Source organism: Notolepis coatsorum (assembly GCF_963971535.1).
Source record: "Notolepis coatsorum genome assembly, chromosome: 11".
NCBI classification, from domain to species: Eukaryota; Metazoa; Chordata; class Actinopteri; order Aulopiformes; family Paralepididae; genus Notolepis; species Notolepis coatsorum.
In genome coordinates this window covers 62,900,460-62,920,510 of record NC_140175.1, presented here as the reverse complement: position 1 = coordinate 62,920,510, position 20,051 = coordinate 62,900,460, and the positions used below count along the sequence as shown (strand labels likewise).

The window sequence follows — 20,051 nt, the reverse complement described above, 5'->3', positions numbered from 1 at the left end:
TCAACATTATTACTTTAAGGTTAAGAGAATAAAAGGGGGTTTATATTGAGGAAATAAGTTGTTTATCTGATTAGTCATTATCAACTCAATGACCACTGTGTTCAGCTGAGGTGACTGGACACATTAGGTGATTACATATTCACACATCACATACTGTCATGACCCTGTCATCACACATCATTAAGATAAAGAGCTGAATAGAGAGATCTCCAGTGAAGGTCTGGTGGTAATCACCAGAAGCCCCAGGATGCAATATCATCACGATACTAGTCACTATATTGGAATATCACAATATTGTGATTTATTACCTTTTTTCAACTGGAAATTATGTCCCCAACGGAAAACTTGAGGTCAACAAAAAAATCTGTTTCATCTAATAAGATAAAAAATTTCAGTCTGTTCAGTCACCTTATTACAACGATTTGTTATTGCAGCAAAATGGGATTATCAAAAAACCCAGTTTATTCTTTTTTATAGATACTTGGCATCACTTTATCAATATAATATCGGCATAACTATTGCAATATATTGCTCTGTGGATATTTTTTTAATGTGCCATGCTACTCACCAGGTGGAACAGCAAGGCTCTGTCCAGGACCCAACCCTGTTCCTGTATCAGTAGGTGTCTCACTGACTGGCTCATCTGTAGGCTTGACACATTCAAACACAAGTAAGTATGTATGTAGGCCTGCTCCACGTTAAAGACCCAATGCTGGAGCACAAAACAATGAAAAACAGCACACACTGCAGAATGTCAGCACAGGGGTTTAGATACAAGCATGGCCTCCCTGCCCCTTGGCCGTTTATTATCAATATACTAACTGTACTGAAATGAGGTACTGAACTGGAAAAAGGAGCAGAAGGATGTATTGTTGTGGAGCTGGTCTCATTGGGTGCATTTCACTCTGGAGATACGTACTGGCTGCTGTTGTTTTGACCAAGCAGATTGTATAGGTCTGAACTCCATGATGATTTGACTGTGATTTTCTTTTATATTTCAATTTATATATTGTACGTTTTATTGTCTGTACATTGTTCTATGTTGTCTGTCTGCAACCCTGTAAAATGCGCTGCTGTCTGTCTTGACCAGGACACTTATACACAAAAAGAGATTTGCAAATCTCAATGAGGCTTTTTTTTGGTTAAATAGAAGTTAAATTAAAATTAAATTAAAATTCTTGTCACAATTCATCTTTTTTTGCCATTATCACAGATAGTTAGCTCTATTCACCTCTTGCTATATAGCATCATGTTGTTTTACCTGCTGTGGTGAATCTTGTTATTTTTTTATTCCTTTTTAATTTGATACACAAAACATGAAATTATATGAAAAATTTAATAATATAATAACATATATAAAATTATAATATAATATGATTATAAATAATAATTATTATATATTATATATAATAATATAATAATATTATCTCAGACACCACAAAAGACCCCCCCACCCCAGGATCAGCACCCCGACCCCTCCTCGCCGCTAGAACATGGCCTTTACTTTCTCGGCCGCTGAAGCTCATAGTTCAATGCTGGACTGCCCAACCTGCTGTGGTGAATGTTTAACCTCCTGTTGTTTTACCTGCTGTGGTGGGATGATGGAGTCGTTTGGTCTGAATGTGACCTCTACTCTCTCTCCATCCCTCCTCATCCTCTCCTCTCTCCTCTTCTGTCTAAAACAACAACAACACGACATCTGCTCTCAATTCCTTTTATTCTCTACAATGTTAGCATTTATTCATATATAAAAAGAAAGAAGACGAAGGTATTTAAAGTTAAAGGGGAGATGAAGCATAGCGATATAAACATAGTCATAGCATCAAATTAGTATTTAGATAAACCACAGAAAAAAATCACATTATAAAAATAAGCCGTTTCTAAGAAAAAACTATTTGTTATGTCCATTTATGTAGCATTTATCAACATGTGCGCCGCCATTTTGTTGCTGACATCACGGAGATGGTTTTGCCCGCAGCCTCCCACGTACCTAGCTACTACTACTACTACCTGCAGCACACTGTAGCAATATTATTAGGCTCCTCAAATATTGTTATTCATAAAAACACATTTATGTAATATTTTACAGCATTGAGCAAGGGGGATGCTGCATGCTCTGTCATCTTTGAGATGGCGAGACCTACAGTTGGCACTGTGTGAGGCCACGACATTTGAGCAAATTAATAATACTGCATATTCTGAAGGTCCAGATTAATAATTAGAATTAGTTCAACAGAAAGCTATAAATTAGGCTATCACCTAAAGTCTGTTGGTTGCTATATGAGTTCAGCCTCAACCGAACTCAGTCTAAACGTCGCTTCTTTCTCTGTTATCCTCTGCCCGTCGCCATCGGCAGATCGATGCAGGAGTATGGTATTCCTCCTCTCCCTTGGCAACACCACAACACTGTTTCCAACTAATAACGGCACTAACGTTACCACCACAGAGCTGTAGCAAAACACCTCTCTCTCCTCACTTTTATTCTCCAACTAACGGTTATCTTTTTCTCCGTTCAATATGTGTTGAGTGGCTCGGCTGTATACAAAACTAACGGTATAACTTTGTCTCCGTTCCAATGCGCGCTGTAAGCAGCGGCGATACAAGGAGCATATACGGGCGAACAATAAAACACTATCAGGTCAACAGTAAATATATATCTTACAAATAAAACAATATATATAGAGAAAATAATAAACGTCGACCTTAGGTGATAGCCCAATCCATACCCCTCCGTTGAACCAACCCCAACCATTAATCTGGACCTCCAGAATAATAATAATAATAATACGTGTGTAACAAAACCATTCATTGTGAGTATATATACGTGGTTGGCCTATAGGTGGGGAGTTTGACTGGGGCGGTACACCCCTCCCGTACAGAAACCTCCCGTAGAGCAGAAGGGCAAGTAACAGGTGAACGTGATTTTAAAAACGCTGTATTAAATGAGCCTATTATGGGCTCCACGCGAGCTTTCTACCGTGGGTACATCTGGGCGTCCCGCAACTTTTACTCAATCACTTCTAGCCCCGAAAATGCTTAGAAAAGGAAAGCCGACAGCGTGTAAAAAACTTGCAGAAACGGTAAAGTGTGCCATGGGCGCGCCGTGATTCCGATTTGCGTGAAAATATTCACGGGCATAGATGAGAGCGTGGGCCACCTTTTTGCAATCAATTTTTAGATAGTGTCACGTTATAACATTAATGAGTTAGGAGTTGAGATTCTTTGAAAGTAATCTTTTAGCAGAAGAAACATTTCACTGCCATTGCAAATACATGTATTTGTATATGACAAATAAATCTTCATGGACCTGTCAATACATAAAAAAAAAAATACATGCATACATACATAAACAAATACATAATTAAATGAATAAAAGACAGACAGGTGAAAGCTTACCTCTTGTTGCAATAGGAGCTGGTGGAGGCTGTGGTTTGGCCCGTGTTCGGAGTCAGAGGATGATCCACTCTAAGCACCTGTATCCCGGCCTCCCCAGCCCTCTGCCTCCCCACTGCCCAGCCAGACAGCTCCTCTGGGGGCAGGAGACGAGTAACTGGTGTTGGAGGAGCCGCCACGGGTCTCACCTGAGTCACCAACACGCCACACAGGAAAGAGTTCAGCAACGTCACATTTTACAGAGTAATGAAACACAGCTAATGATCGTGTAGGTTCCACCTACTATTCTAGGTTCAGGGTCTAGATGTAGCAGCTGGTTCCACCTACTATTCTAGGTTCAGGGTCTAGATGTAGCAGCTGGTTCCACCTACTATTCTAGGTTCAGGATCTAGATGTAGCAGCTGGTTCCACCTACTATTCTAGGTTCAGGGTCTAGATGTAGCAGCTGGTTCCACCTAATATTCTAGGTTCAGTGTCTAGATGTAGCAGTTGGATCCACCTACTATTCTAGGTTCAGGGTCTAGATGTAGCAGTTGGATCCTGGAAGTGCTGCCTATTGGGACTGGAATGACAGTGAGGGGTGGTGCTGGTAGGCGGGGGAAGGCGGTGGTGGAGTGTGGCTCTGGGTGGAGGTGTATCAGGCGGAGGCCCTGGGTGGGGGTCTGGGGAAGGAGAGGGGACTCCATGGGCCCTCTGGATCTCTCCACCCGGGCCTCTGGGTTCTGAGCAGGGGGTTGAGGTTGGTTGTTGCTCCTAGAAGCAGGACACAAGAAAGGCTCAAGTAGTGGCGCACTGGATGTAAACAAATTATTCGAATAGTTGATTAAGAGTAACTGGTCAACACATGGTCATTTTGCTGCCCCTAGTGGTTGATATCTTCACTCTGCCCCACCCCAATTGGTGATGTCAGAGTACCTCTTCTTTTTCCTAGACAGACTAGTACCCAAAAGAGGTACTCTGACATCAGTTTGAGGTGGGGCAGCGTTCAGCAGGGTCAACCACTAGGGAAGCAAAATTACCATGTGTTTAGTTCCTTTGAGGGTGTCTATAGATGTTTTTGAACCACTAAAATGTATATAGATTAATAGCAGCAAGCTACCGGTAGTTACATTACTATGAATTGAAAATGGGGGACCCTGATGTAAACAAGACAAACGTCTTTCTCTGGTCTGCATCCCCTTAACTCATTCAACGCCAGCCACGAGAAAAGTGGGGTTAACTCGCCAACCGTTCAGCGCCAATCACGAGAAAACTCGGGTTTTAATCGTTATTTCTTTTATTAGCTATATCCATTCATTTTCAGCCATCCAGCCTGATTATCATTGGGAATGGGTCTGAGCTCGCAAAAGGGCAAATACCGCCGCCTACAGCTGGTATTGCACTCCATTGGCCAATGTGCAATCGATAGGAAACAAATTGGACGACATCAGAGCAAGGATCCAATTCCAGAGGGACATTCGGGATTGTAACGTCCTCTGTTTCACAGAAACTTGGCTGAGTCCAGATGTCCCGAACCACGCAATAGAACCGGCAGACCATTTCTTCGTTCTCCGCAAAGACCGGACGGCAGAAGAGTCATTAAAGAAGAAAGGAGGCGGCATTGCCTTCATGATAAACAAGGAGTGGTGCGATGTAGGCAACACAAAGGAAATGTCTAACCACTGCTCCCCAGACCTGGAGTTTATCACGATAAAATGTCGACCCTTCTTCCTCCCAAGAGAGTTAACGTCCATCATCCTCATCGGAGTGTACATTCCACCACACGCGAACACTGGGGTCGCACTTTCAAAACTTCACGACGAGGTAAACAAACTCCAAGCAGCTAATGTTGACGCTGCCATTTTGGTCTTGGGGGATTTCAACAGCGCGCGTCTTAAAACGGTGCTGCCGAATTTCTATCAGCATGTGACCTGTCCCACCAGAGGCGAGAACATATTAGACCATGTATACTCGCAATTTAAGAATGGGTACAAGTCACAGGCTCTTAGTCCATTCGGTAAAAGCGATCACGCCGCCATCTTTCTTTTGCCGAAGTACAGACAGAGTCTCAAGCGAACGCCGGTGGTCTCGCGAGAGGTTAAGCGTTGGGCCGTGACGTCAGTGGAGTCACTCCAAGCAGTGCTGGGAAGCACAGAATGGAGTGTATTCCGTGATAACACAGCCAATATTAACGAATACACCGAAACGGTGATTGACTATGTCTGTACTCAGGTAGAAGTAATAATCCCCTCCACCAAAATTAATATCTACCCAAATCAAAAGCCCTGGGTAGACAAATCCGTCCGTGAGGCTCTGAAAGTGCGCACATCAGCATACAACACCGGGCTGGTGACAGGCAACATGGAAGAACACAAGATGGCAAGATACAACGTCAGGAGAGCAGTAATAGAGGCAAAACGGCGTTACAGGGATAAAGTTGAACTTCAGTTTGAACAGGCTGACTCTAGAGGCATGTGGCAGGGCCTCAGAACAATGACAGACTACAAAGGAACCCCCCTCAAACTGAACAGTGACATCTCCTTAGCAAATGATCTCAACTCCTTCTATGCGAGGTTTGAGGCTGTGAATAACAACACCAGCCTACAAACCACGGCAATGGGGGAGGGGGGGTCTGCTGATGGAGACTCAGTGTTCAGGGTAACAGAGCATGAGGTGAGACGGATCTTTAAAAAAGTGGATATCAGGAAGGCAGCAGGACCGGACGGCATCCCCGGCCGCGTCCTAAAAGTCTGTGCCGACCAACTGGCCCCGGTATTCACTGACATCTTCAACCTGTCCTTGGAACAGGCCGTCATCCCCACCTGTCTGAAGAAGTCCACCATCATCCCTGTACCCAAAAAATCTACGCCCGCTTGCCTCAACGACTACCGCCCTGTAGCCCTCACCTCCATAGCCATGAAGTGCTTTGAGAAGCTAGTGAAGGGCTACATCTGTTCCTCCCTCCCCATCAACCTGGACCCTCTGCAATTTGCATATCGCCCCAACAGGTCCACGGAGGACGCCATAGCCCATGTGCTGCACACAGCAGCATCACATCTGGACAAGAGGCAGGGGAACTATGTGAGAATGCTGTTCATCGACTACAGCTCAGCATTCAATACCATAGTCCCCTCCAAACTCATAGCCAAGCTCAGGGACCTGGGCTTGAACTATGACCTGTGCCAGTGGGTCCTGGACTTCCTGACGGGCAGACCCCAGGTGGTAAGAGCCGGCAACTGCACCTCCTCATCCATCACGCTCAACATAGGGGCCCCCCAGGGCTGTGTTCTGAGCCCCCTCCTCTACTCCCTGTACACACATGACTGCGTAGCACAGCGGAACAACAACACCATCATCAAATTTGCTGATGACACAGTAGTGGTGGGCCTGATCTCTGCCAACGACGAAAGGGCCTACCTGGAAGAGGTAGAGAACCTGTCACAGTGGTGTCAGGAGAACTGCCTCTCCCTGAACGTCAGCAAAACAAAAGAGATGATTGTGGACTTCAGGAGGTCGGGGGTCAAGGACTACAGCCCCCTCAGCATCGACGGGGCACCAGTTGAGAGAGTGAACAGTTTCAAGTACCTCGGAGCCCACATATCCGAGGACTTGACATGGACCACACACATTGACAGTGTTGTGAAGAAGGCACGACAACGCCTCTACTTCCTCAGGCGCCTAAGGAAGTTCCAAGTCAGTCAGAAGATCCTTAGGAACTTCTACTCATGTACAATAGAGAGCATCCTGACCGGCAACATCACCTCCTGGTTTGGGAATAGCACTGCACAAGACCGTAGCAGACTACAAAGAGTGACACGCTCAGCCGAACGCACAATTAGAGGGGGGCTTCCCACCCTCCAGAACATTTACAACAAGCGGTGCAAGGGGAAGGCTAAGAGAATTATTAAGGACTCGAGCCACCCGAACAACTGCCTCTTTGAACTGCTGCCGTCAGGCAGGCGATACCGGAGTCTTATGGCGAGCACAGAAAGACTCAGAAGGAGCTTCTATCCCCAGGCCATCAGGCTGCTAAACGAACAATAATCGCTAAACGAACAATAATCACTATGCAACAACCATCAAATGCACACAGCACACACACTCACACGCACACACTCACTCAAACAACAACACACTGCAGCACCCACTCTCCACACTTTAGATCACACAAACACACTTACACTTTATATTTATTGATAAAGGATTTGCACTACAACTCGTACACCTACTGTGAATTGTACCTAAACTGCACCTCGTCCATTTATGCCTTGCACTATATAGTATTGTATATTAGTACACTGCACAGTATTGTATATTGTATGGTAACTACGTCTACGAACATTGTACATATGTCTAAACTGAACACTGTGACCTCTTTTTTTACTTCTAATTTTTACTATGTTTTTATTTCATACTTACCTTGTCATGCACAGTCTCTGGAGCGCAACAGTAAGAAGCATTTTGTACAAAAGTATTCTGTACTTCTGTATGACAACTATTAAAGAAACTTGAAACTTGAAACATTGGAAATGGTGTAGTTTATTTTCTGGGACGATCCGAGCCCGCCCCTTCATGTGTAACGCTCGGTAATGTGGGACGGACCTCCACAAGCAGTAATTGGATTATTTCTTTTGCATTACATCAGATACCAGGTAAGGACTCTATATATAAAAACTTGCGTTGATCTGATATTTCTTTCTACCCCGATCGAAGCTGTATCTGTGTGCCGTTGGGTGGGAGGAGGTGGCGGGGGAGCCCCGCAGACCAGGGCTCTTTTCATTCTTGCATGAGGAAGGATAATAATGATAATCTAGCGTTGATTTCAGGAAGATTCGATAATCAGGCGAAAAATGACAACGTGTTTAGTGTATTCCACTAAAGGGCTATTATCGCGTCTTTTCCTGGAATTACTCAGAAGCACCCAAACTATATTCATATTCAAAACGGTATAAAACGGAAATGTACAGATGAAAAAACTATCTGTTTCGTGGATGTTGACTGGAAGCAACTCACTGACAGTCAACGGGTGTATTAGACCCATAGATATAATATAAGATATATTTTAAGCACTCGCAAGTGAACAAAGCGCCCCATTGACTTACATCGCTGGCGTAATAGCGCCCTCTGGCGCCCCGACCCGTGGCGCAGAATGAGTTAACAATTGTGTGTATTGAGCCGTACTGTATTGTACCCATTCTGCAATCTGTTAAATAAAGTTTTCATTCATTCATTCACATGTCAGTCAACTACCCAACTGATATTAATTTTGGGTGTTAAGATTGTACACTTTGCTGTAAGACTTTCTATCTCAGGGTAATTGATTTATTTCATTTATTCCAACCGCAATTCTGTTCCCATGTGGAGGAATCCTTCTGGATAAATGAAAATAATTATGGGATAAATACCTAAATGTCTTCTTCCTATAGTTGGAAGCCATAGAACAGTCATAGTCATGTACCTTGGAGCAGTCCTGGCGGTGGGCTGAGGGTTCGCGTACAGAGCCAGGTTGAGATGTTTCAGTGGAACCTCCCCCGCTGTCCCCCTCCTCTTCCTCTCTTCTTCCTCTGCTCTCCTCAGGGCGTCCGGATCGTACTGGTTCAGGTTGAGGTGCGGGGGTCCCGAGGGGCCGGGCTGGGGCCCCCAGGCATCCCTGACAGAGACAGGGACATGGACAGGGACAGGGGAGGGGTAGGTGGGCCTGTGGAAGGGCAGCGGAGGAGGGTGGAGCTGGATCAGCTTCAGACCTGTGTACTGGGGAGCCGGGACGTCCCGTGTGTTCCCACTGGAGGTCGGTACCAGAGGGGCGGTGGGGGGGGCAAGCTCCACGGTGGTGAGAAGACCCTGAGTGGATGGGATCAACTTCCTCTCTCTCTCCCTACGAGGACTTCCTGTTGGCTCAGCATGGAAATACACCGGCTGCATTTCCTGCAGGAAAGGTATTCAGTTTTACTTCATTTCTTCTTTATTTGATCTGTACTGAGTGAATGATAGCATGCACGATTTCTTTAACTTGCCCACCATGCCAAAACGTGATCTGGGAACTTGTTTCCTTATTTTCTGTGTCACTTTTCATACAAGAATCGTAGAATTGTAGTAGCTAATTATACTACCGGTAGGTTATTTGTAGTTTAGAGTCCCATCCACTGAATCTGAAATCACTAGCCAAAACTGAATTCTGAATTCATCATTCACAGATTTGGTGCAGGCGTTACTTGTCACAAAGTGAGCTGATGGTCTCAGTCGTACCTGGGAGTCCATCTCTGCTCTGTTGCACAGGGAGTGTGGTGGTCTAGCGGTGGGTGGCTGGTCTGAGTGTCTTGCTGGGGCGGTGGGGGTGGAGATGGAGACAGGATTCGGTCCAGGCTAGGAGCAGGAAATAAGAAGTAGCACTTCAAAAGTAGTTATCATAACCTGTAGTGAAGACAGGTGGTCTGGTGCATCACTAGTTCTCCCTTTTAATTAGAGAGAGGACATTGTGGTGTTAATTACCATGGGTTGAGAGAAGACATTGTGGTGTTAATTACCATGGGCTGAGAGAGGACATTGTGGTGTTAATTACCATGTATTGGAGGACATTATAGTGTTAATTACCATGGGCTGAGAGAGGACATTGTGGTGTTAATGACCATGGGCTGAGAGAGGACATTGTGGTGTTAATTACCATGTATTAGAGGACATTATGGTGTTAATTACCATGTATTGGAGGACATTATGGTGTTAATTACCATGGGCTGAGAGAGGACATTGTGGTGTTAATTACCATGTATTAGAGGACATTATGGTGTTAATTACCATGTATTGGAGGACATTATGGTGTTAATTACCATGGGCTGAGAGAGGACATTGTGGTGTTAATTACCATGTATTGGAGGACATTATGGTGTTAATTACCATGGGTTAAGACAAGACATTGTGGTGTTAATTACCATGTGGTGAGAGAGGACATTGCTGGCATGTGAGGGAGGCAGGTTGAGGTGGGATGTGTTCATGTTGGACTGGGCCAGGAGAGGATTCTGATGGATGACGGGAAGGTTGGAGAAGGAAGCTCCCACCACCTGCATCAAGCTCATGAAGTTCACCTGCTGCAACTGAAGACATGCACACGTGCACACACACATAATTAAATAGTTAGAACATAGCACTCATATGAGCAGGATTAGGTGTTTCGTTCCCACTGAGACCACCCATGCTAAATAACGTAATTACCTGAATATAAGACCACCCTGATTATCAAATCAAATTATTATTATATTAAATTATTATAAGACGATGCCCCCTTTTTCAAGACTAATTCTTTATATTTTTATATTGTCCATCTGACCAGAATGTAGACTACCAGTAATACTATCACATTGAATTAAATAAGGTAGGTACACTATATATGTACATATTGAAAATGAAATTGTCTTGTTTACATGAGATTAAAATGCACAAAAAAATATTAATCTGTTATTTAAATTAAATACAAATGTAATTAAACTGTAGCCTATTTGTAGGCCTATTTCTAACATAATTTAGATCTCAAAGTGGAACATAGAACCATAGGTCATATTTAAATTAGACTGCCTCATTGATCACCATGATCTTAAAGGTGCTATAGATAACATTCAGCCGCTAGATGTCACACTAGGGAGGGGATAGATGCCTGCAACATGTAAACAACATACAAACAACAACAACGTTTTTTAAATTATACAATTAAATGATCAATACATTTTGGGGAGGAAAAGCAATATTTTTATTCTGCTTCTTTCTAAAGGCTGTGTGGATGTATTCAGTCTTTTTTTTGTATGATTACTCTACACAAGAATTGTATCTATAGCACCTTTACAAATTGTATTATGACTCCTCCTCAGTCCTGATTGTTCTTACTTTCAACCCTCTGAAACCTACTGATTAGCCAGTGGATTATTCAACATTATTACATGGCGTTTTCACATTCGCCGAAATGCTTGCTTGTGATTGGTCAATAGCGCGCGTCAGAGGTCAGTTATCAGACAATAATGACCGCTGTGGGACAATAATGACCGCTGTGCGCAGCTGTTCGCAATCAAGCCCACAATAATGACCGCTGTGCGCAGCTGTTCGCAATCAAGCCCACTGACATCAGTGCAAACTGCCGGCTGCCGGGGAAGCTGCTGGGGGGCGGAGCGACGAGCACTCAGCGGAGCCAGAACCAGTGTTACTGTTGCGAGTCGATGTAAAATTAATTAGGTATATTGTTAGTAAGTTAGCCATGTAATAAGCGGGATAATGTATAGCTATACTCGATCATTGTCGCAAAATAATTGACCTTCACTGACGTTTAAAACACCTCGCCGAGGCGGCTCGGTATTTTAAACTCTGTGTCGGTCAATTATTTTGCGACAATGACCTCGTAGCTATACATTATCCCTTACTTAACATCACTGTCTGTTGAAGGCTGTACTGGGCTCAGTTTCTAAGATAGCAGGAAGCTAGCTTAGAAACGAATTAGCTAGCTATGTTATCATATGAATCTTGAGATTGCAAGGAATTAATTGATACCAAACATGTTAAACAGAAAAGGAGCCAAATCTCACTCCAAAGTCTTTTTTTTACTGCAACACCTCCAATCTCTAGACAGCCAATATAACACCAACCCCCTTTTTCAGAGTGTAATTTACGACAAAAAAGTCTTATATTCCAGACAACACAGTAAATATGCACTCACAGCACTGCAACACACTTTAGATGAAAACGTTACCCACATGGCATCAAATGATGCGTTCATCTCAAAATCAAAACAAAGATGGTCTGTTTTTACCTGTACTAGTCTGAACAGCTCGTCGTTCAGAAGCTGTCTGACTGGGTCTGTCTGGATGGTTTGGGGCTGAGTAGGAGCAGTAGATACAGCGGGGGTACCACCAGTAGTGCCAATCCCACTCTGGCCAGCCGTGGTACTAGTAATATTAGCCATAGAGCTCTGAGTAGCTGTGGTAGCAGGTATGGAGTTCTGGGTAGCTGTGGTAGTAGGTATGGAGTTCTGAGTAGCAGGTATGGAGTTCTGGGTAGCTGTGGTAGTAGGTATGGAGTTCTGAGTAGCTGTGGTAGTAGGTATGGAGTTCTGAGTAGCAGGTATGGAGTTCTGAGTAGCTGTGGTAGTAGGTATGGAGTTCTGAGTAGCTGTGGTAGTAGGTATGGAGTTCTGAGTAGCAGGTATGGAGTTCTGAGTAGCTGTGGTAGTAGGTATGGAGTTCTGAGTAGCAGGTATGGAGTTCTGAGTAGCTGTGGTAGTAGGTATGGAGTTCTGAGTAGCTGTGGTAGTAGGTATGGAGTTCTGAGTAGCAGGTATGGAGTTCTGGGTAGCTGTGGCAATGTATGCAGGTATGGAGCTCTGTGGCTGGAGGTGTGGTGATGCTGCACCAGCTGCCCTGTGGAGCTGAACTTGGGTTGGGGCAGAGAGCAGTGTGTTTTCCTCAGGGGGATGTTGGGGCTGTGGAGCGGCTTCAGGGTCTGCAGGCTCACAGGGAACTCTGAGGAGGAGAGGACAGAGAAACAATCACAACGTCACATTACCACCAGTCACCAGACAAATGCTGTTACATTTTGGCTGCAACTGATAAGTCTGAGAATTCTACAAGCTACTTTGTCAGATAGCCAACCTGTGTTTGATCATTCGATTCTACTCTCACCTGTTTGACTAAGGAGCTAGTTTCATTTGCTGTATGGTTATAACTGCTTTAACAACAGAAAACAGCTCGTTTTAAGATGCAGCATGTAATATAAGCATTCATAACAATCTAACATGGTCAACTAGGCAGGAATCCATGCTGTGATGAATTACCATCCTCTCTAATCCTATAGGAGACTGCATTATGTTACTCACTCATTTCGGCCCACTTTAGACTAGAGCGTAACACCACAGTAAACCCAAGCCACGTTGCTAAGTAACCAATCCATTGCAACGGTCATACTATATGAGCCTGTTGTTTATCATCACCATGGTAACTGCAGCTAATATACTCATCAGCACACTCAGCCAGTCAACCTCACAGACTAAATTAATTTAAATATATTTATATAAAATGTATACATTTGATATGGTATAAACATCCAAGCTAGGTTTCTGCAGTACGTGTACATGTACGTGCTTGAACATTAGAACATTTATTAAACTCTTATAACTCTATGTAACTCTTTATTTTCACATCCATGCTTTTACATAATGAAAGGAACAGTGCTGTCCTCGATTAAAGAAATCCTTAGTCGACTAATAGTCATAGGATTTGTTGACCAATCTGTTTTCCACAGGCAATAATGCATAAGGACCTCTTTAGATCTAGTGCTCACCAGAGATGTGCTCATCATTTTAAATCTAGTGCTCACCAGATATTAGATTAGAGTCAAATGTATTGTCATTATACAGCACAACGAAAATAAGTTTGGAATCTAACCAGAGTGCTTTTAAATCTAGTGCTTTACCAGAGATGTGCTGATCATTTTAAATCTAATGCTTACCAAAGATTTCTCAGAAAAATAACTAATCGGACTAATCAACTCACAACTTCTTGGTTGACTAAGACAAAACGGACAGACTAATGGAACCACAGTTAGGACAGCCGAAACCCTACCTAAAATCTACCAAAAACACACTTCTTCAATCAATATCTGAAATGAAAAATAAATACAAATAATAACCTTCTTACTGTCTTATCCTATCGTGCACTCTTCCTACTATACTAATATGTACTACTAGGCACTCAACACTGCAGCACCCAGATTTCAGCACTGTTTGATGTCATTGTTATTCATCTGAAAGAGTTGTACCCTTCCTGCCGACTTGTCATAGAGAACTTGTAAGTCACTTTGGATAAAAGCGTCAGCTAAATGACAACATGTAAATGTGATGGACTGTGAGGGGGGCAGCCCTAGATGTGATGGACTGTGAGGGGGGCAGCCCTAGATGTGATGGACTGTGAGGGGGCAGCCCTAGATGTGATGGACTGTGAGGGGGGAAGCCCTATAGATGAGATGGACTGTGAGGGGGGCAGCCCTAGATGTGATGGACTGTGAGGGGGGCAGCCCTATAGATGTGATGGACTGTGAGGGGGCAGCCCTAGATGTGATGGACTGTGAGGGGGGCAGCCCTATAGATGTGATGGACTGTGAAGGGGGCAGCCCTAGATGTGATGGACTGTGAGGGGGGCTGCAGCCCTATAGATGTGATGGACTGTGAGGGGGGCAGCCCTAGATGTGATGGACTGTGAGGGGGGCTGCAGCCCTAGCACGGTACTCACTGAGAGGTGTCTCTGGAGAAGACATCTCCGTCTCTGTCTGAGCACTGCAGGTCTACCAGAGACAACGCCTGAGGAGAAACAACAGTGATATAAAAAGATGAAAACAATATTAAAGATGCCTTCCACTCAAAATGTTGTTGTTTTTTATGCTTAACTCCTCTTGGAGGCATGACAGTGGCTCTGGAGGTAGAGCAGTCGTCTGGTAATCCGGAGGTTCCCGGTTCTATTCCCGCTGCTCCTGGGCAGCGTGTCGAAGTGTCCTTGAGCAAGACACTTAACCCCTAATTGCTCCTGATGAGCAGGTTGGCATCTTGCATGTTTGCCTCCGCCGTCGGTGTGTGAATGTGTAAGTGAATGGGTCAAATGTGAGGAACAAATTGTAAAGCGCTTTGTATAAAAGCGCTATATAAATGTAGCCATTTACTATTTGCCATTTATGTTGACTGTACAGATTGTTTTTTTATGGTTAACTCCTCTTGGAGACATGACTTTGACTGTACAGATTGTTATTAGTGCAGAACTTTGTCACCAGAATACCGTTTCCAGATTCTTGCCCTGGAGAAGGAGAGCTTCTCTGTGCTTAATCTGAGTTGCATGTGTGATGTCACTAACAGGTCGAACCTATCATGGTCCAATATGAGATAACTTGACACATTTAGCTTCAGCTACACAGAAAGATGAGTAGGTATCGACATGTCTTGAAAGAATAATAAGCTGCTGACTTAATTAAATATCAATGGGTGCTTGTTCTCAATTTACATATTAATAGATCCTTGCATTCTCAAATGGGTAAAGGTGTAGAGATGCTGATAAGACATGTTCAGTAGTTCATTGAATAATTTGGTGGGAAAAAACATATTTATATAAATTGTTATTCAATAAAGATTTTTTTAAGGGTTTAAAATACATCTAGAAGGGATCTTTGCTACTGGATCTTGCCATTGCGACCCTGTGTATAGAGGCCTTGCACTGAATGTTAGTGTAGTTCTCCTTCCAACATGGCTGCCTTGCCTTTTAACCACTTTTGAAAGAAAATGCCACATTTCTGTGCAGTGGTGAAGTAGATAAAACATTGGAAAAGCATGCTATTACTGTAAGTGACTGTAACAAATCAGATATACAGCATTAATGCTGTTGCTGACATTTTAAGTTAAGGTGCTTTAGATAACTTTCAGCCACTAGATGTCGGACTAGATCACCAATATGTAATTTATCCAATAGACCTGTTCGCTGTATACAAACATACCGTGTTCGAGCCAATCAGCAATACCAACTGAGTCACGTGACTAAGTTGCCCCTGACCTGCGCGAGCTGCTGTGCTAGAAGAATACGACAGGGCTCTATGGAGAAACCATGGCACTCCCCTGACGCTTGAAGTTGTTTCAAACGAAAACGGCTGGATGTAATTTAGCCAAATCAGCTAGGCTGTGAGTGTGAGTCTTTCACCTTTTACATATCTAGCTTTGGCATGGATTGATTGTTTAGATTGCTAGCATGGCTAACAAATGCAAATAATATTGTAGTCTGCCCCGTTGTTCTGACCAGGATTACGTTCCTTTCCGTCCTGGTGATGCGCACACACACAGAGTCTGACGTATACAGCGAACAGGTCTATCGGGTGCATTCCACAAAGAAGGAAGAAGGGAGGGGATACATGCACACAACATAAATAAGAACATTCATTTTGGACCAGACATTTTTCTGATCATTAATACAAAAAAAATTGGGGAGGTGAAAGCAATCTTTTTGATTCCGCACCTTTCTAAAAGCTCTGTGGATGTATTTATTTGAATGATTATTCAAAATCTTTATGTAAATGGTAAATGGCTGCTTTTTTATATAGCACTTTTATCCAAAGCACTTTACAATATGTTACTCACATTTGACCCATTCACTCACACATTCATACACAGGCAACCATGCAAGGTGCCAACCTGCTCATCGGGAGCAATTAGGGGTTAAGTGTCTTGCTCAAGGACACATCGACACACTGCCCGGGAGGAGCGGGAATCGAACCGGGAACCTCCGGATTGCCAGACGACTGCTCTACCTCCAGAGCCAATCTATAGCACCTTTAAAATAATATATCGAGGGCTTGGAGCAAAAGGGGCGTAAGTGACATTTTCAGAATTTTAGAGGAGAGCAAAAACAAACCTTTCATTGATTGTAATTATTTCATTAACAACAACATATTTGAGCCATCTACACTTTTAGAGATTAGGCTAAAAGGAATTCATATAAACAAATATATATATATAGAGAGAGAGAGAGAGAGAGAGAGAGAGAGAGAGAGAGAGAGAGAGAGAGAGAGAGAGAGAGAGAGAGAGAGAGAGAGAGAGAGAGAGAGAGAGAGAGAGAGAGAGATATATTACATTTGAGCCAACATTTTATTAATTTTTTCTTTGTTCTTAGGGCGTAAGTGACATTCAGAAAATATGTGATACTGGAACAGAGACAGAGTAACAAGCCAAAATAAGTATTTTGTTTATTTTTGAACATCATTGTATATATTATATATTTAAAAACATTTTGTACAATTACTTTATGTATGTCTTTACTTATCTAAATTTAGTTAACCCCATGTAAGCAACCCCATGTCATTCTCAGTTTAAATGTTTGAATTTTTGTATATGAATATATATTTAAAAACAGTTTGTACCATTACTCTATTATTATTTAATTATATCAATTCAGTTAACCCCATGTAAGTAACCCCATGTTATTAAAAATGTGTCATGCTCACAGTTAAAATGTTTAAATTAAGCATAACTTCTTTGTGCCTCAATGCCTACATCTATGGCTGGCTGCTAGTCTCTAGCATTCAGTCTTCAACCTTAACCCTTTCACTGCCGCACTACCAAACGATTAACCCGTTCACCGCGACAATACACAGAAGGTTAACCCTTTCACTGCCACACAACAGCAGGTTAACCCTTTCACTGCCACACTACAGAACGTTAACCCTTTACTATCACACTACCGTCTCGCCAGCTTCCTCCCTGGCCTCTGGCACCTCTCCAGCTTCCTCCACGGCCTCTAGCACCTCTCCAGCTTCCTCCCAGGCCTCTAGCACCTCTCCAGCTTCCTCCGCGCCCTCTAGCACCTCTCCAGCTTCCTCCCAGGCCTCTAGCATCTCTGCAGCTTCCTCCCTGGCCTCTGGCACCTCAACAGCATCCTCCATGGCCTCTGGCACCTCTCCAGCTTCCTCCATGGCCTCTAGCACCTCTCCAGCTTCCTCCCAGGCCTCTAGCATCTCTCCAGCTTCCTCGCAGGCCTCTAGCGCCTCTCCAGCTTCCTCCCTGGCCTCTAGCACCTCTCCAGCTTCCTCCCAGGCCTCTGGCACCTCAACAGCATCCTCCACGGCCTCTAGCGCCTCTCCAGCTTCCTCCCAGGCCTCTAGCATCTCTCCAGCTTCCTCCCAGGCCTCTAGCATCTCTCCAGCTTCCTCCCTGGCCTCTGGCACCTCAACAGCATCCTCCACGGCCTCTAGCATCTCTCCAGCTTCCTCCATGGCCTCTGGCACCTCAACAGCATCCTCCCTGCCCTCTAGCACCTCTCCAGCTTCCTCCACGGCCTCTAGCACCTCTCCAGCTTCCTCCCAGGCCTCTGGCACCTCAACAGCATTCTCCACGTCCTCTAGCACCTCTCCAGCTTCCTCCACGGCCTCTAGCACCTCTCCAGCTTCCTCCGCGCCCTCTAGCACCTCTCCAGCTTCCTCCACGGCCTCTAGCACCTCTCCAGCTTCCTCCCAGGCCTCTAGCACCTCTCCAGCTTCCTCGCAGGCCTCTAGCATCTCTCCAGCTTCCTCCATGGCCTCTAGCACCTCTCCAGCTTCCTCCCAGGCCTCTGGCACCTCAACAGCATCCTCCACGGCCTCAAGCACCTCCCTGGCCTCCTCATGCACAGTCACAGTGCCGTCTGGCCCTTCCACTTCCCTGAGCTGTTCCTTCATCTGCATTGATTGATTGCAAACTTTATTAACAGATTGCAGAATGGGTACAATACAGTACGGCTCAATACAAAACAACTGCTAAGAGGATGCAGACCAGAAAAATACTTCTGTCTTGTTTACATCAGAGTCCTCCATTTTCAAGTGTAGTGCAGTGCAGGTGTGGCTGCCTCAACTTGCCTCAAATGGAGCCTTATCTGATTGAAAAATACTGAAATTAAAATGTTAAAAATAGACACTGTATATGTAAATGTTTTACATTTTCAGAAAACGTAAAGAAATATATATAATGTTTGATATTATTTGTATACTATATCTTATGTTTCATAGCCTACATAAAATTATGTATTTCATATAGTTAGTTATACATAGAGCTAGTATATAGTTAGTATGGTTGTGATGTCTAGATTCTAGCAAATAGCTAGTTCCTTTGGCCAGATTATCATGATCCTTTAGCCTGAACAGTATATCTAGCTAGCTATTACTGTATTCTAGTCTTACTACCATAATAATACTACCATACAAGCTATAGCTAGGTTGCTAGCTTGCAACCTAGTTTGCGCTAGTTCGCGCTAAATAGTTAGCAAGCTAGCTCGTGCTAGCTATGTAGTTAGTAAGATAGCTCATGCTAGCAAGCTAGATCGATTTAGCTAGCTACCAGTTATGACTTGGGCCAATGATCTGGTCAATATATGTGTTTTTCTAGCTTTTGCTTATCCTACTAGCAAGCTAACTAGCAATCTAGCTAGCGAGCTAATTAGAATGAGCTAGCGCAAGCTAACTAGACAGCTAGCTTGTCTGGCATACCTGTCAACCATCCCGTTTTTCCCGGGATTGTACTGTATTTCAACCTTCCTTTCCCGCCGTCATCCGGCTAAAAAAATTCCCTTTTTTTTTCTTTTCTTTTTTTACAAAATGGCTACAATTCCCCTCCGTGACGACAGGTGGCAGCAGTGTAGATTAGAACATTAGCACAGGAAGTCAGACCGGAAGACGGTTGCGACCCAAAGAAGAAGAACAGCGAACGGATAAAGGAGTTGTTTAGCACAAAATGTATTAGATTCTACAACTACCTACCTACAAAAAGCAGAGAAGCGATACCGGCAATGTGGGGTTGTTCCCGGAGAGCTCACTCTCGGCCGTGGTTTCTCAGTGTATAATATATGGTGCTCTCCCTCAACATGCAAGTAGGGTGAGACAACACCATTCTTTAGTCCAAATAATACCCTACTTTATACTATATTATTGTCATTCGTTTAATGTAAAGTCAGTCTTACATTGGCACTGCTTTAACGTTAGGGTGACCATATTTTGATTTCCAAAAAAGAGGACATGCTGGCCCCAGCCTCGAGATACTTAATGATACTTTGCACAATCGAAGCAGGCATGGCCACCTTCATTTCACTATGTCTTGTGTATGTACTGTACTGTATGTGATGAATAAACCTCTTGAATCTTGAATCTCTACTCAA

General features: G+C 43.8%; 1 protein-coding gene across 1 annotated transcript in view; it reads right to left on the bottom strand.

Annotated features, from left to right (window-relative positions):
* cplane1 (ciliogenesis and planar polarity effector 1) overlaps positions 1-20,051 on the bottom strand; it is a 91,663-nt gene that overhangs the window by 19,051 nt on the left and 52,561 nt on the right. The window contains exons 33-41 of the mRNA XM_084324946.1: positions 14,631-14,698; positions 12,158-12,866; positions 10,299-10,460; positions 9,619-9,735; positions 8,831-9,297; positions 3,966-4,146; positions 3,397-3,581; positions 1,586-1,676; positions 569-650 (exon numbers count right to left, since the gene is read on the bottom strand). Coding sequence (XP_084181072.1) covers positions 569-650; positions 1,586-1,676; positions 3,397-3,581; positions 3,966-4,146; positions 8,831-9,297; positions 9,619-9,735; positions 10,299-10,460; positions 12,158-12,866; positions 14,631-14,698 — 2,062 coding nt within the window. The remainder of the gene's footprint in view (positions 1-568; positions 651-1,585; positions 1,677-3,396; positions 3,582-3,965; positions 4,147-8,830; positions 9,298-9,618; positions 9,736-10,298; positions 10,461-12,157; positions 12,867-14,630; positions 14,699-20,051) is intronic.